This window comes from Zosterops lateralis, assembly GCF_965231275.1.
Source record: "Zosterops lateralis genome assembly, chromosome: Z".
NCBI classification, from domain to species: Eukaryota; Metazoa; Chordata; class Aves; order Passeriformes; family Zosteropidae; genus Zosterops; species Zosterops lateralis.
Genome location: NC_139800.1, coordinates 66,361,843 through 66,380,447, shown reverse-complemented (window position 1 = coordinate 66,380,447; position 18,605 = coordinate 66,361,843). Strand labels below are relative to the sequence as shown.

Here is an 18,605-nt window from a genome sequence, read left to right as displayed (position 1 = left end):
TCTATATTTATCTATATCTATATTTAATCTATCCAACTCCACTGGTGCAGTAACATTGGTGCAGTAGCAGACAAAAAAGCAAGTCTGATATAATACACCAGTTTGTATGACATGCTAAGGCAGTGTCCTTTTTTTTTTCAGATTAGAAATATGTGTGTGTATATATTCACATTCCTATGTTTATTTAAGGTAATTTTTCCCCTCATATTGTATTAATGTGTAATGTTCTGATTTTTTTCAGATCTTTCAAAAAAAGAGAAAGAATTGTGTCACATTTAACCCTACATGAAAACAGTCAGCTGCACATCACTGTACATCAGTACACAGTAAATAGCACTATTTTTGTCAACTACTCACACATTCTCTTCAGTTATTTCTTTACATAAACACACATACACATGCACACCACAGAGGCCACAGCTTTGTAATTAAAGGGAAACAGTAATTTCCTAACTAGCACTTAATTGCTACTCCACCTGCAGTACTACATGTTATTTTTCCTGGCTTTCTCATTTTCATCCATGTCATCATCTCAATACCTATGCAGTTCACACTCTTATGTTATTACTGAGGGACAAAAAAAAAGTCCGGTCAAAATGACTTTGAATAAAGAAATAAGGCAGTAAAACTTTGAGTTTTCCACTGCTTATTTTCAGCTTTCCCTCATGTGAGAGAAGTCTGGCTTTCATTTTCTGATTCACTACAATCCAAAAGAAATGGCTTTTGAGTAGAAGTCCATCAAATGCATAGTATTTAAAGAAGAACAAAGAAATTCAATTTGCTTAAATTCTTTACAAAATAAGAGAGAACAAAAATATTTATTTTCTGCACTAACTTACCAGTAGATATTTTGAGGAGATATGAACTCAGATGAAAGTGGAAATTTAACTGAAAAGTAAATTTGTTAGATGTTTTAGTCCTTGCAAAGAAACAAGCAACAAAAAATGGTTGTGTTAGGACAATTTTTAGAAAAGGGAAAAAAAATCTTTCTGTCATTACAAAAGCCTGCCCTATGTGCATGAAGTTATTTAAAACCTGCAGTACATTGTATTGTATTATATTGTGTAGTGCAGGCATTGTGTAAAAATCACTTAATATAGAATAAAATTTTTTCTGTTACCATTTGGATTGAATTGCTGTGTTATTCCTGAGCAAGTCAGAAGTTTGGTTTAAGATTTTAAGAATTGACAGTACATATTATATTTCTTTCTTCCTTACCTAATTTATAGGTATGAAGAAACAGTCATTTCTGGTCCTTACAGCACATTTTTCAGAAATACAAAGATCATCTAATAAAAAGAAAAAAATACAAAGCTCAAGTCTTTGTTATGCTGTGCAAGGAAACTCAACCTACTGCACTGTTGAACAAGTAGTTCTGAGTGATAATATCCTCTAAGTGATAAATTCAGTCAAAAAACGCAGGTCCCAAAAATTAGGCATATTAAGCTTTGAATTGCTTAATCTTTGTGAAATTATCTCAGCCACAGGTATTCTTCCACCAACCTATCCACTCACATTTTGCTCCTTTCCTGTTGCAGTGATTTATCTTCTCTGTGGTTTTGAGCAAGCCTGGAGGAGCTCTGTGCCTGGGGTGCACATATCTATATTGAGGGACAAGATGAGGAGTAGGACCAGAAACTCTTGCTCTGTGAGGCTGTAGTATTTAATGCCACACAACCCTCCAAAGGGATGGCATTTCTGAATAGTGGTGCAGAGGTAAATATTAGGCTATCCTGAGATTATACCCCTTCTCTTTGGAAACCTTTCATTATTTACAGCCTGTTGAAGAAATTTCCTCCTCTGTATTTTAGGGAGTTTTTGTTTTTCAATGTGTATGGTGTGATGCCATCATCACAGGTGTTACAGCTATTCTTTTGGGGGAAGAGAGATTCTAAGCTATAGAGTAATGAACTAAAGGAAAGCTGTCTGTACACACTAAAATATGAAGAGGGCAGAAGATAAGAAATGGTAGGGCTTTCTCCAGTGCTTATAGTTCAGGTGTTGAAATAAATCATGAACATTTTATGACTTAAATTGTGTCATCCTGTGCTTTTTATTCTGAAGATGAGTTCTTTGTATCTGCTCAGAGAGGCAAATCTAACTGAGATATGTGGAAGAGAGGATTTATTTTACCAAGAATTCTGTAATCAGCATGTTCTTACTTGACAAACTGGCTTATTTCCAGATAAAATATATGCTCTTTGGTTGAGGTGGTCTTCATTTATTTATGTCTTTTAAGAGAAAGATCAACGACATGTAGGGAGGAATGGAAAAGCAAAGGTGGAAATTAACATCACAGCTGTAAAAGCAGCACAGTCTGAGGGCTCTGTTACAGATGCTTCTTTGAGAGATCAGGAAGGCAGCACTTCTGTCTGGTTTATTTCCTTGCAATACCTCACCTGACCAGAGAATCTCTCAAGAGCAGAATTAAGATTCAATACAAATTTCTAAGCCAAACGTTGTGACGGTTGGCAGCTGCAGCACTAGTGTGTGTGAGTGAGGTTCGTGACAAGTTTTTGTCAAACCAAACTTGCTCTCTAATCAAGTACTAAAAAACGGTTTTCTTATGGAAAAGCCCCAAACAAAACAACCCCAAAAGAACCATTCCCCCCAACCAACAATATATCAGCTAAACCCAAACTCTGAATACATAAAAAATGATTAATAAACTTGTTTTTGTACAAATGTAAAAAACACATGCCGCTTCCACTGTTATTCTTCCCCCTTCATTTTACGCAGTCTTCAAATACTAGTGTTCATTTCCAACAAGCTATTACATTACACTTTGCATATATTTAACAAGCAAATGTTTCGAACTCCATCTGGGCATATCTTCAGCAGATAAAGTTAAAAATATCTGGAAGCATTTCCATAAGTAACAAGAAATAGCATTAATAGGATGATTATTTTGTATCTCAGTCCTGTGATATCCAAGTCACTTTCTTTTACAATTTGTTGGAGACAATTCTGATTTCAAATTTTTGCTAGAATTGCAACTATTATATGATGTGCTGACTTGTGAGGGCTTCTAATCAGCACTCTTCACTAATATCAACCTGCAGAAATTTATATTTTTGTCTGCAAAATACATAACACTCATATAAGTTTCATCTCTTTGTAAAGTGATAAAATAATAGCCTAAAAGAGGAAATAGCATGATAATTATTGTAGGTTTCTGGACTGAGTAGTAAACACAGTAGATATAGGATATATCTACTATAGATATAGTAGATATAGGATTTGAATGAAAAAATACAAGAAAATGCAAAGTCAAAAGAATATAGGGTTTGAATGTAAAAATATAGGAAAATACAAATAAAAGTAGCTCCATTATATGGCTTTCAAGAATTTGTGGGAAAAGTCATAATTCCTCAAGATGAAAGCCCTAATTCCCAGAAATAAGAAGCCATAAATCTGTTAATCAGAAGTCTAGGAAAATTATTCATTTCACCATCATAATTGATTTCAGTTATTCTGAAATCATTCTTTTTGGGCCATTACTGTTACAGCTGCAACACCACAGTGAGAACACACATTAGCATTTCCATGTTTTATGGATGAGGACCACAGGAGCTAGAGCTGTAAAGTATTTGTATCCAAGCAGTTGGTACCACAGTTCATAGCACATCAACCACTACCCCCTGCATTCTTTACTTCACAGGTAAAATCTGTCTTCTCATCTCCACACCTATAGGGTCTTCAGGGACTGCAGTTCTGGGGGTTTTTTTTTTTTTTTTTTTTTTTTTTTTTTTTTTTTTTTTTTTTTTTTTTTTTTTTTTTTTTTGTTTTTTGTTTTTTGTTTTTTGTTTTGTTTGTTTGTTTGTTTGTTTGTTTGTTTTTCTTTTTTAAATACAAAAATTGCACCCAAATCACACCAGAGTTAGGTTTTAGGTCAGGTATTGTGTGATTTGCTGAATCTGCATGTGACTTCACTGGCCATAAAGGGAGACATAAAATCTCCTGAAATTCAAATATTCACCTGTTCTCATTCAGGTTCATATAGCTTACAATTGTTCCTTTTCAACATCTCCTCCATTTACTCTCAAATTGTACAAAGCATCAAGGAACACAGGATTAAATATGAAAGGAATCCTGTAGCTCTTTGTGCACTGAATTCATGGGTTGAGGTGACCTGTTGGGGAGGGAAGTCACTGCACATTCATTCTGCTCTCAGCCTGCTCAATCCTTTTTTTTCCCAGCACAACTCATAGTTCCTGGCAGAGGAGGCAAGTTAACATGCTGCCATTAATGTAGCTGGGAGATCCTCCGTTGTGATTGGAGAGATGTAGGAACAAAAGTAGTCCTGTGAATTATAGTGTTATTTGTTGACATGTAGTGCTGACAAGAGAATCTCAGCTCACAGTTTCTAATCTAAAAAGCAAGCTCTCTAAATTAGTTACAAAGGCTTGCTTTCACGTCTGCCTAGCTTTCTTTACCATCTCACCATTTCTACATGCTTCTCTATATCATTTCCAATTATATAAAATATTTCTCATTTTCAGTCCCTGAAAATCTTCTGCAAGGGGTTCCTCCTCTGTTTTCCTTTCAGCCTCCACTGTTTTTTTGGGAGTTTTTTAGTTATTCAGATTATAAGGCATATAACCTGTAAATCTGAAGCAGTTTGGGGGTCCCTGTGTATGAGTCCTGTAAGCGTAGAATTACAGGTTCTGGATACTATCAAGCAACACAGAAATTGTTATGAGTGTTTGGGGCTGACCTACCAGAAGAATTGACTTTGCAAGTCTCCTAGGGGTCATTTGAGCAGCAGGCTGAGAGGTTCAGCATGGTTCAGAAGAGGAAATGTGCATGACTTAAGTGGCACCTGACATTATCATGCTTATATCCCACCTGAAATATTTTGCATAAAACAACCTCATTTGAGCATCATCACCCCAACTGAGCCTTCCCTACATCTCATCTGTGTAACTGCTTGTAAATGGAGTGATGCAGCATGTAGCCCCATACAGGTTACTATGAAGAAAATTAGGTCCCGCCCAGGCAAAATTGATTCATTGATCATGTGGAATTATGTGATATCTGTGATTGAGATTATAATATTAATGGTAGCCTTGATGCACCAAACCTTCACTGGGTGACACTGAACTCATACAAGTTGAATTGAGAAAAGAATGGGTCCACCAGCTATTATTCATGTGAAATTTCTTAATTTGCAGCAATCATGGCACCTGGCTAATGATATAAGCAGATATAATGTATTCCAGATCTTTATCATGCAGCTCAAGGCTCCTGAGAATTCTGAGTGATTCTAAGATAAAATATTGTACATTATGACAGGAAACGTCCTATCACTAGCAGCTCTCTATTTCTAATTTTTATGTGGTGATTTGTTTATTCAGAGGGGTGGTGTGGATGTGAAGCAAAGATATTTAATACTGGATGCATCATTGACAATAAAAGCTGGATTAATTAATTTTCACTGAGAACAGAGAAAATGTTTGAATTTGCAAGTTATAGGTGAAAAGTGAGAATATACAAGAAGATGGCAAGTGCAAATTAATAAATAGAACTATAAATGCATCTGTTTTGCTTACCATTGATTTACACATTGTTCTTGCATCTTAATAGTGTCCTCCTCCACCCAGCTTTGGGAACAGTAACAATGGCAGTAACACACTATAAATAGTGAATAGCTGAAGTGAGCAATTAATGAATACCTAATAGGCTTACATTTGTTTGCATAAACTGCTCAACAATTATCCAGCATATTTGCAAAAATCTGTGTATTAATGAGACAGGGAAAGAAAAAACAACCAAATTAGTCATATAGTTAGACCATAGCCTATAATGAGGCTAATTCTAATGAACATATAACTTGTTTTGTACTCTTACATAAAATACGTTGTTGCACATGACCAGTGTTGTACAAGCTATAAGTGGCTTTGAACCCATCCATTCACCCTGTGGTGATGCCACCAAGTTAAACTGGGTGAGTAACTGAACCTATTCACAGTGGACTGTGTGTCTTTGGGGAAACTTTCCTGAATCTGGTCACTTTTACTACTGAAACCATGTATTTTAAGATACAGGGCCTGTTAATCTGATATGTCAGGGTGTGGTTTGCTGTGCTGAAGTTTATAGGGTCACATGAATTTTCTGTATCCATCTGATGGTTTCCCTGCAAATGTACTGTGCTTTTCTTCAGAAATAGTAGTGTTGATTCTTTGATGGAATGATTTACTCTTAACAGATAAACAGCCCTATCCCATGCTGATAGGTAAGTGTCTTTCAGCTTCTACAAACTCAGGCATTTGCAGCCAACAGCCAACTTTTAATCACCTGACAAGACAAATGCAGACACATTGATGTAATCAACAGTATTCTCATGCAGTGTTCAGTCTGAGGAATATGCATCACTTGAAGGGCTACAGTTGCAGACTGAAAGCATGGATGTGCGTGCAGAAAATAATTACTCCAGTAATGAATAACTTGTTATTTTTTCATTAATAATACAAAATTACTTTGTAGGGTAAAAATAAAAATCCTCAGTAATCTGCTGTTGTTGTTTAACCCCAGCTGGCTACTAAGCCCCATGGAGCTGCTCACTCTCTCATCCCAAGCAGGATAAGGAGAAAATCAGAAGAGTAAAAGTGAGAAGACTTGTGGGTTGAGGTAGACAGTTAAACAGGCAAAGCAAAAGCTATGCACATAAGCAAAGCAAAGTAAGAAAGTTATTCACTGTGTTGCTTGGTCAGCCATCTCCAGGAAAACAAGACTCCATCCCACAGAACTTGGGAGGACTCTGAATTATCCCCCCACTCCTTTCCTTCTTGTCCTCCACCTTTATGTCCTGAGCATGATGTCAAATGGTCTAGATTGTCACTTTGGTCTTCTGGAGTTACCTGTCTCCCCTCACAATTCCTTGTGCACCCCTAGCCTGCTCCCTGCTGTGTTGGAATGAGAGGCAGAAAAGGCCTTGGCTCAGTGCAAGCCCTGCTCAGCAATAATGAAAACATCCCTGAATTACCCACACTGTTTCTAGCACCAGTCAAAGCCCTATGCTAGCCACTGTGAAGAAAATAAACCCTATTCTAGCCTAACCAGCACACCTGCACAGTGAGAACTCCAGGCTGAGTTTAGGGAAGATACTGCAGGGCTGTGCAGTTGCTGTTGTGTTTTACTGAGTTCTTTATTGTGCTCTGCAGGGAGGAGCCCATGTTAAGTTTGAGTGCACATAGAGCCAGAATAGTCTGGCCAGCTTAAAATACAAAAAAGATTATTTCAAACAGTTTGGTTTTTAAAATAATATTAGTCCATTAGGAGTTGAAAGGTTGTTCCCACACAATAGAGAGCTGCAGACCTTGCTAAGAAGGTCAAGCAGTGTCCCACCAAAAACAGCAACTAAAACTAGGAGGAATTCTTTACTTGAGAAACTGTTATTTTCATTCAAAAAAGGTCATTCAATGAATCAAATCATCTGAAGCAGCTGTTAAATAAATGTCCTAGTTGGAACAATGATGTATCCTTTCATTCAGAAGGGTCAGCTTTTTAAAATCCTGCTTTACCTCCTGTCCACTGCCATACTGATTACTCAATTATATCAGAGTAATTCAGAGAAGTGGGCTGAGTTTCATATAAGTCTCTATTTTCATTTGTTCTGGGATTTTTCTCTCATACCACTTTTTGTAACCTCTGTGATTCTTTACCACTTATGCTGAAGACTGACATCAGTGTCTTGCATTGATACATAGATGAGATCAGATGATTCCAGTAGTATCCATCTTTATAAAGATGTAAAAACACATTCAGAAGTCTTCTTTAAAGTGTTCCTTGAAGTCTTGACTGAAAGACTTAGTGAGAAAATATTCTATGTATAAACTGGGCAGAAACTGGAATTCCTGTCATTCAGAACATTCTAAAATTGAAAAGCAAGACCTTAAACTGCATAGAAAATATCTTCTTTGAACCTTCTTCTTGTGAAGATTTATTTAAATTCAGTCTTTAAATTCAAGCCTATTTCTTTTTTTCTTCAAACCTCTCAAGAGAGCCTGGGTAACCCATCACTCCTGTGTTTAGTTGTGACCATTGGGAACAGACCTTTTAGACTGTGAGGGAGCTGACAGCTCTGCTTGTGTGTAGTCTATGTCTGCACAGGTTTTAATATTTCAGCTTAACTGTGAGAAGGCAAAATAATGGCAAAATTACAAATGGCATTTAGCAATTGATGCTATAAAATACAGAAAAGTTTAGGCTTCAGAGCAGTTACTGTATGAACAAACAAAACTTTGTTTCTTGGAAGCACTTTTAATATTGTGGTGTCAAGTTAATAGTGCCTTGCACCATTATCCCTCTAAGTGCAGAGAAGCACATAGTGAGAGCCTGACTTGCTGGTTCAATAAAGAGTTTATTGCTCACATTAGAGGTGTTCATGTGAGTCAAGAAGTGGGATATTAATTAAGGAGCTGTGCAGAGCTGGTGTGAACAGGCTCTCCGAGGTGGGCACTGCTGTGAAGCTTCTCAAGAAATATTTTGCATTGGTTTCTTCATACCCATTGCCTGGGCACAGTGTTGTCATCTGTGCACAGTGGTCACACCTGAGCAAATGCACCCTTTTGCCTCCACAGTGCCCAGGGAAAGGAGAACAGCAGAGGTTGAACTTGCAGGATGAGGAATGTGCTCTTCCTGTTGCTCTCTACTAAGTTTGAGGGTACAGAGAACATCCATTGGCCACCTGTTTTTAGGGTGGCTCTGTATTGCAAAGCAGCAGCTGGATTAATCTGTGTAAAGCAGTGATTAATTTTATCTTGTTTCATTTAATTCACACAGAAACAACACTTTTACATCTCAATGGCTTTTAGTATTACTCCATCTCACCATCTTGGGACATGAAACATGGAAGAATCTCAGCTTTCATTAAGGAATTTTCCATTCCTTTCTCTTGTCAAAATAATCTGGAATTCAAAAATAAGAAATACACTGAATATAAATCTACTACTCCTTTTCTGCATGACCAGTATTAAGTTTCAAAGACAGGGTAATTGCAGACATATCTATAAAAGAGATAAATACCTAATTCTACTGAAGTGAAATAACTGGAGAGGCAATTACTAGGAATAATCCAGGAATGATCACCCTTTTAAAGTAAATGCTTTATTATAAATTAAGGGAGCAGCATTCCTAGATTGCCTCTTGCTCCCAGGTTCAGGCTTTTAGATCTTTGCTGCTGCAGGTACTTTTTCTAGTTAGATTAAAGCCAGAATGCAGGTGCTTATCTGTGGTACAGTCACAGCTCCTGGTTTGCTTGCTAGAGTTTACTGAGGAGCACTGGAAGCCACAGCACCAGGCAGTGGCTGTGTAGCACCTACAAAGAAGTTCTTGCAGATTTGCTGCCTTTCAGCATTCCATGTGCTTCCAGAGGTAAGCTGTGGAATCATGTATGTGTTGTGGGTTTTAATAATCACAGGCTATCTAACAACTTTGTTTGGGACTTTTTTGGCCTATGACAGGGAAGTCTTCAAGCCCAGAGCCAGCAGTGAAAGGATGACAAATAACTGTTTTGGCTTTACCTGTCAAATTACTTCTCTAATTGGCATGGGTGTTCCTCAGCAGGCTGTTGCTCTGCAGGCCTATCACAGCAAATGCCTCTGGGTTACTTGCAATTTAAAGTTTTCAAATTCAGAAAATACAGCTCAGTGAAATTGCACCAGTGTTTAAATCACCTGACCAGATATTTACACGACTTGGCCCAGAAGTAATGTTTTTCATACAGAGTAATCATTTAAGTAGAAATCAAATTATACTGATGAAATATTTGACCAAAAGCATACTCTAGTCCATTTAGCATAGATTAAAAGCAAAGAATAAAGGATAGAAGGATAATTGCTAAACTAGTGGAACTGTGAAGGCTCTCAAAGTTAACGTTTGATTGTTTTTTCATTTCACAAACAGAACTGGTTCTGCTGATCCCATTATTCTTGACTGTAATATACTCACACATAGCTCACTAATGGTCCTGTGATTAATGCTAATTAAAGGAAAGCTGAGATAGTTTTCAAGCACTGTACTGCCTATGTAAATTGCATCCAAAGAGGAAGAGACAAAGTAAAGAGTTTTGCAACCTCGTTTTGATCAGTTACTACATACACACAAATTAGACCACTGTATTTGATCTAGCCTAACATATTTAATTTGCCCAAACATTAGTGGTAAATGGCATATTTTGATTTAATTATCCGAGTTTTAGAAATTGTTACTATAGCAACATACACTCTAGAGTGAGATGCCTGACTCTCATCTTAGCAAATAATTTTTGTCAGGAAATTATTTGATAGGATGATGATAGGAAAATTTAATATAAGTAGTTGAATTGCTGATATTCCTGCCCAAACTAAAAATAGGCCAAGTTTGGCCCTAATATAAGTAAGTATCTTTTTTTTTGGTAGGAGCTGAAAGAAGGTAAGTGTTCACATACCTCTATCTGTACTTAGCATAGGAGAAATTAAGATAATACAAGTGATAAAACAGGTTGTCTGTAATGAAATGTCATGACTAAATATGTCCCTGTTTTTACTATCAAAAATTCGTATCACCTATGCCTGCCCATTCTGTAGTAAAATCTATCCAAATAGCCATTACATATAAATGTGTAACACTCCTAAGTGTTTCTTTGCAGCATGTTTGCCATTGCATCTTATCATCTTGAATTTTGAGGTATCTTTTTCTCATACCATCATCTGAGAACATGTGAAAGTCTACTGTTGTGTGTCAGGTCACAAACTTGATCACAGAGGAACTCACCTCACTCTCAGCCTGAGAGTAAATGTCTGTGGAACCAAGAACCTAAAACTGAGTCTTAGTCCCTGCTTTCACTTAATTACTTGCTACCTACAAGGTGAGAGGAGGCCTCTGTAGTTCCTCACTTGCAACTACTCAGTGCCAAAATAAGTCATCTTTAGGTTTTGGGCAACCTTTTCTTTGCTTGCTCCCACGTGTACTTGGTGCCCAGACATTTTCAAAACTGTAGGAAACAAACTGTGGGTTGTTCAGTCTATAGCAGTACTTTTGGATAAGGTAAATTTTTCAGTCTAAACTGCTCTCCTGGGAATGTCACTGTCCATGCACAATTGTACATTATTTTTTCTGATCCTGACTGAGGTGCAAAGTGTGTGAAAACAGTCACAATGTGTATTACTGTGTGAATCATCAAAAGCCCTTTGCTGCCCAACACTAAACTTTGGAGGCCTTTGCTCCATGTTTGCACTCACTAACCCAAAATATGCCAAGGAGATGTTAAAACTGAACAAGACCACAGGCTGGTGCTAGCAGCAGTTTAGGAAAAGTTCACAGCATCCTGTTTTCAAACCTGCTGCTCAGTGTTTATGTAGCAAGAAAAAGCATTTGTTAGTTGCATTTCGAGTAGAAAGCAAAAATATTTATAAAACATGCATTGGTCATAAGCTTAAAGGGTCCTGGGTTTGATCCCAGAGCAAATATTTATCTATGAAGATTTTTGTTATTGGCTATATCCTTTACCTTCAATTAGATGTTCAAATAATGGAATATGTCATTCCTCTTCAATGTTTGATTTTTCCTCCTTCTTACATGCACTGAATTTGTCTAAAGTTGGTTTTTCTTGCTTCATTTTGCTTCCTGGCAGAGCCATTAGAAGAGATTGAATGTCAGTAGGTTTTAAGAAAGCCCTGAGGGCTCTAGTTCTCTACTCATTTACACCACTGTCAGAGCACTGCAGTATTACTAAGCTGAAATCGTCCCTGATTGACACAAGGGGAGAATCAAATTCTGCCTATCTGTTAGTTCTGAATGTAATGGATACTTGGATTTTGTTGATGCTAGAAAAAAATAAATTACTGAGAAGTAGCTCTCTTCTTTTAGGTGATAAAAAACTCCCATGTGTATTCTTCACTAAGAATTTGAAGGTAATTTTATGTCCCCTTTAAAGGTTTATATCTTATGACTAGCATTCATTTCCCATCTGATGTAAAAAACCAAAACTAAAACTTGCCATTGATAAAAAACTCCACTAAAAAAACCAAACCAAACCAAAACAAAAACCAAAACCCAAAATAACCAGCACAAGTCCCTTTCAAAATGTCTTGTATGTCATCAGTGTTGAACCACACAGTGACTTGTTGACTCTCATTCATTTCCGAACCCCCTGATTCATCAGTGTAGGAGTTCTCTAGGCTTTGGGAGAATATTTGCAAGCCAGGAAATTTCCTCATAAGTGTATCAAATTGCCTTAGAAACATAAAAGGATTCATAATTTGCTTACAAACATTTCCCATTCTTGCTTGCTTAAGCATTCTAGTTCCAGGAGAGCTGCAATTTTCTTTCCTGAATGAAATAACTCCTTATCTCTGTATTTCTTGTGAGAAATGACTGATGTCCCCCAAGAACATAAATTGTGCCTGGATTGTTGAAGAGTGCAGTTTGAAAAGGGAAGGGGTATTCTTCTCAGAAATTTAACCAATAATTTGAATTAATAGATCATTCTGTCACAGATAATTGGAGGAAATTTAAGTTAAACCTTATACTCTGTGACTGGAGGTATTTGACCTTTGCATCATTTTTTTGTTCTAAGCAGTAAGTTACACTGCTTTGATGAGCACATCCTACATGCAAAAACCTTTTCCAGCACAGCTGTTGAACTGTGTGTCAAAAGAAAAGCTATCTTACCATAAATTCAACAAACAGAAGTAGCAATAGACAAAGTCAGAACTTGAGTAAAAATGGATATTTTCCCGCCTTTTTCAGATACCTTATCTGTATTGTACTTCTTGTGTGACTCACATGTATATTTGTAATAATTTCGCTGGATGTGGACATTTCTCTGTTACAGTATCCACCTTGTGTTAATGGAAAATTTCTCTTTACAGTATGTTTGATTTGTGTGTCTCACATTACCCTACTCTTCTGGGAGATCTAGAAGTGCTATTCATACATAGCATCCTGTGATTCATCCAGAAGTTTCTATGCTGAACATGGAAATAATTTTTTTCTTTTGCCTCCTCACTTTTAACCAGGTAGACAAGAAAATTGTCCGCACTGAAATTGGAGTTCTTCTTCGCCTCTCCCATCCCAACATTGTAAGTTTAGCCACGTTCTTTCATTCCACATTTATTTCCTTGCTTTTTAATACTGTTTGTGAGAGAAGACTGCTGTGGTTCACCTGTACAGATCTGGATTAAAGCTCTGGATTCTCTTTGTGGGCATGAACATCTGTTGAGTTATACTTCCATTTAAAGATAAAACACTCTTACAGAGTGAGAAATTGTGTGAAAGAAGTTCTGCAAATGAAAGTAGGAGTTGGTGTTTTCAGTCCTGGGAGGGTAGGAAAGGTCCTACTTTTTGGTTTCTCTGAGAGACTGGCAGACAGCCTCTTAAACTCCCATATTTCACAGAGGTTACTGAGGCATGAGAATAACCGAAAGAGTACAAAAAAAAAAAAAAAAATAAAAAAAGCTAGCAAAAAAATTGGGAGAAGACAAGGTAACCTTCCCAACTGTGGTCTGTGTTCTACTGTTGACCTTTAGATGTGCTCAGAAGAAGACAAATAAGCAAAAGAAATACTTTTTGTTACCTTTTACCAGATAAAACTGAAGGAGATATTTGAGACTCCTACAGAAATCAGTCTTGTTCTGGAACTGGTCACTGGTGGAGAACTATTTGACAGGTAAGTTACCTGTACACACCTTTCCCAGTACCTTCCTTCCCCAAGGATGTTAGCATTCAAATTTCTTCTCTGTGTGTAAACCCTGTATTAGTAATTACTGGAATTATTTTACCAGCATATGATTTATTCACATGAATAAATATCTGCAGCAAATAGCTTAAAAGTGCCTTTGGAAATGTAATTATCAAGAGACTTTTGGGGGAAAAAAACTGAGTTGAAAATGGAGGAATTAGCCAGTAAGTGTTGAAGAAAGGTGTTCAACAGGCACATAATATTGAGTGTGTTACAGCCAACAAAAGATGGGAAAAACTGTCAAAATCTCATTGACAGGTCATCATAAAACATAATAGGTGGCAATCAGCCTGCCAGGATGATAGTGTTATGTCAAATAAAAATTTTGTAAGCAGACAAACAACAATGAAATTCTCTTTTGGTATTCACTGTGTTTACAAAACATCTGGTTTTGCTACAAAGGTTCTTCAAGACAGCTGTTGATTCTGAAGGTTTTGCTCATGCAGCTGCACATGCTTCTGGAGTAAGTGCATACGCATAAACTGAGATGATTCTGTAATAGTGTTGAGATGATATATTATTGGTAAAGATTTGGGTTTTTGAGAGCAAGAGATGATAAGAAAAAACTTTGATACTGGCTTGAGTAAATTAACTTACTGGAGTTAGTGATTTCCAGCTCACATAAGGACAAGTTATTTGATTTTCTGTGTTCTGTAATTAAAGTTTACTATCATAGAGGAATATTACAAAAATAGGTGTCAAATATTCAGTCTGAAAGTATCTTTCACTTGAAAAAACAAAAGCTTTTTTTTTTATGCCACGGTCATACCTTCAACCTTGACAAGAACTATTTCTGAACAACTGCTCCTGTAACATCCTAAATTCAACAGAAGAAAGGTGATTACTCTCTCAGTACTCAGCCAAAGGAATGAGAAGAGACATGCTGCAAGTTGAAGAACCAGTGAGGGCCCAGTCCTGAGCTGGAGAGGGCCTTGGTCAGAATGCCTTATCTTTCATGTTGCCCTTTATATATCCACTGGGTTTCAGATTAGGCCATTTTCAGGAGGGCTGGATACTCTACAGGAGTCTTTGATGAGATTTTGCGAAGGCAAAACACAAATGATGCAGTGAAACAATTGATTCCTGAGCAGCAACCATCTGTGTGGTAGAAGAACTGAAGAGAAAAGACTTCGTAGGATCCAAGATAGGGAATTACATTATTTGATGATTAAATATTAAATCCTTAAATATTAAGGATTTAATATTTTGACAGTTTCAAAATATAATCTATACTCAGTAGTGACTATGAGATTTGAACTGTCAGAGACTGATCTTTTCAAAAAGATTAGATGCTTGATCCAATAGTTTGGACAGCTAGGACCTGCTGTCTTGCATTCTGACTAGAAGCCAAGTCACTCAGTAGAATTGCAGGGTCCCCTTGTGATGCTATAGATGAGCACCAATACTTTGGAGATCTGAACTCTGTATCCTCTTTTGCTCCATGTACAACAGAACTGGAAGCTTTGTCAATACAGACCTCTGTAATTTGGAAAAAACCCCAACAAACAAACAAGAAACCATATTAAATTATTTTCAGCTTCTAAGCTATGAATAGGAGTATTACTTCACTCTTCAACTAAAATAAACTAAATAATTAATGAACTAAAAATAATTAAACAGAAATATTCAGCCAAGATGTTTTGCACTAGCGACTCCAATTAAACATTTGCTGTCTCCCTTTTTTAAGCTGGGCCAAAGGATTAGCACTTGTATTGTGCTGCACAATGACTGCCCTCTGAGTTTTAGGGAGGATAAATTTAGCTTTCTGCCTTAGAGCAGATTCCCATCTCATGTTTAATCTTTTCAGTCCTTACATCTTTTTATCATGCATGAAGGAGACGACAGAGAGACCCTGTGCATACCTTTTTTCTGTACTTGTATAATTCCCATCACAGGAGAAAGATAATGACCCTGAAATGTCTCCTCTTGACCAGAGGAGCTGTGTCACATGTGGAGGAAGAGGTGTGACCAGGTCTTGAGATCCACCCCATGGTTGTCCTCAAGGTGAGACCCTGTGTGGGCAAGCAGGACCCTAGCGTGGCCAAACCCACCTCCAGGGTTTGGAATACCTTATGTGCCTTATTTATAAACCACCACCCATACAGAGACAGCAAAGCAACTTTTGTTCTCTGGAGGAGTTACTCTTATCCCTTTTTCTAATTAGCTATCAGCAGATGACACAACTGGGCCTGTTACACAAGCTGTCCTGCTCTCCTGGTTGCAAACTTCTTCATTGCTGTTACTCCTACATCTTGTAATATGCAGCTAGTTTTTATATCAACTGTTTTATTGCTTCAGTTTTCTCCCTTCCCAGATGTCCATTCTTCTTCTGAATAGTATTTGAGCTGCAGCAGAGTAAGTTCTTCCGTGTAAACATCCCTCTCATCATGAGGATGATTTTATAAGTACCCAACATCCAATTAGTCTTCTAGAATCCTATTGTTGATAAACTTCTGGTTTCATGCCATTCTAACTAAAAGTTCTGGATAATAAAATTATTCACTTCCTTCACCATATTTAACATTAATGTCAAATCATCCACATTATTGCTAAAATGAACTCTCATGATGACAATTTTTCAATTGTATTACCTAAAGGGAGATAAATTCAAATTAATGTATCAGTTTGACACCTGAGTTAACACAGCTCAAATCAGATTGATATTGTCTGTATTTTTAGAAAGAAAACTGTTTCTCAGACTTTATAAATCACATTATAGATCATTGTATGTAGACCCTACATACCAGTCCAAATGCAATAAATATAACTACTCGAAACTGGAGAAGTTTGTGTAAATTAGAATATTTATTGCCAATGTACATGATGATTTTTGCCAATCCAGCAAGTGAGGAGTGACCAAGAGCTTGTGGCAAAGAATGACAAAGAGAGTGGCAGACCAGTGGAGGAATTTACCAGGACAGAGAGAAAAATGCAGCAGGTCTAAATTAACTGGTATTAAAATTCTTTATGGGTGCTGCATCTCCAGCCTGGTGCTGAGACACACTTCTGACATTTGCTTGGCCCTCCTCTTTCACTTCTGCATGTTTAAAACAGACAGGCATGGCTGAAGTGCATTTAAACTGGCACTGTTTTGACAGAGCCCCAAGGGACAATCTTCTGATATGACTCCGAGTGTTCTAGCAATGGTGAGCCCCAAAGCACAATCTGATATCTTGTCTTTTATGGGCTACCTTTTGTTGAAGTTGTTTTTTTCAATTCAAATTTTATTCATATCTCTTGTCTTTCAGCTGAATCACCAGTATATCTCCTTTTCAAATATTAATTTCACCAAAAAAATTCAACTTTACTTTAACTTCTTTTTAGTCAGAATACCTACGGATTGCTAAGAATAGTTTTTCTTTTTTCCACTTCAGATAAAAATGTCAATCCATACATTCTTCTTGTTTTCACTTTGGCATCTTGACCACAGGATCTTCTGTTTCTTCTTTCATCTTATTATTAAGTGCACCAAACAATGTCTAAAAATAGCGTTTACAGCTGATAGTCTCTTGACTCACTTCCATTTCAAATTTCATGTAATTTCCTCTGAACTCTAGGTTCAAACTCATATTCTCTTCTTTTATATAGTATACATTAACAAAATATTAATTGTTCTAAAGAACTTGCCTTTTTAAGAGGTGTGGGAATGATGGCTTCTTAAGCACAAAATATAGTGAAGCTTTCCCAGGCTTTAGGAACACCTTTTTTTTCGTGCTTTTGGAAATTAAAAATTCCTCAGGGACATCAAAAATAGTCAAGGAAACAGTCACTAAACTGGGAGGTAGTATCAGAATAGCACCTTCTGTTTGCTTTTGTGCCCTGGTCTCATTATGTCATGGCAATCTGTCTATCTTCTGAAGAGGGATCAGAGAAGTCCTTTGGATGTGCTGCTTCATGAAACCATGTTACAGATCCCACACTCAGGACCAGCAAAAATAAAAAGAGGTTGGTGACTTGACTGCACCAACTCTGCCTGTTCTCTGAAGTTGGAAGAGCTCTGATAAAAGTGCTCTTTGATATCTTAGTGGCTCATTTGGTTTTTCTTGAATTTAGCTTCCATACTGATAAAGCCATGTAATTTCAGAATAAAAATGTGCATTAATGCTCATTTGTAGTCTTTGCAATGTAATTTGGTAGTTCATTCTCATACGGAGTTGTTATAGTGCCTTTACATATTTTTTTTTTTAGTGATCAGTGCCTAATTTTCTGTCACTCTGGGAAATGGGAAAACCTTTTGTAAATTGTACACATCAGTGCCTGTGAAGCTCTTTAGTTTATTAGATATTATTATATTAGATATAATACAACAGGTTCTTGTGATTATAGCTCCTCTGACAGATGTATTCTCAGTTTTCTACCACAGCCTCAGCATTGTAATATAGATATACGTAGTCTGTATGGCAGACAAACTAGACAAAATTACCCTGTTAAATTAATTAGAAGGTTGATTAAAACTTAGCCCAATTCTTTAATTATTAACAAATTTTAATTTCTTTTATTGAAATGCAGAGAGGTTTTGACAGCTGTTGAAATATATATACCTACAGCCTATATAACTGTACTCTACATATATATGTACATACAGAAATTCTGTAACTGACCCAAGTGCTAATGATGTGTCTTCTGTGCATTGATTCAACACCTCTCCTGAAATTATAAAGTCACTTAGGACATGCATGCTTTGTACATTTTGGATTTAATTGCTTTTTTGCTATGTTCATCATGACAAGAGTGTAAAGTGAAGTCAGAATGTTTCAGGAAGTACAGTTTTCCTAAATATTCAGAATACTGAAATGCTTTTCCTAGATGATAATTAATGAGATTTTTTTTTTAATGAAAGCCTGGAAAGCAAATATATTTTAGGTAATGTATTTCTCAGTTC

The 18,605-nt window shown here is 36.7% G+C and overlaps 1 protein-coding gene across 1 annotated transcript in view; it reads left to right on the top strand.

The window, feature by feature from the left end:
• CAMK4 (calcium/calmodulin dependent protein kinase IV) overlaps positions 1–18,605 on the top strand; it is a 137,860-nt gene that overhangs the window by 63,554 nt on the left and 55,701 nt on the right. The window contains exons 3-4 of the mRNA XM_083882926.1: positions 13,002–13,064; positions 13,569–13,651. Of these exons, the coding sequence (XP_083739052.1) occupies positions 13,002–13,064; positions 13,569–13,651 (146 nt within the window). The remainder of the gene's footprint in view (positions 1–13,001; positions 13,065–13,568; positions 13,652–18,605) is intronic.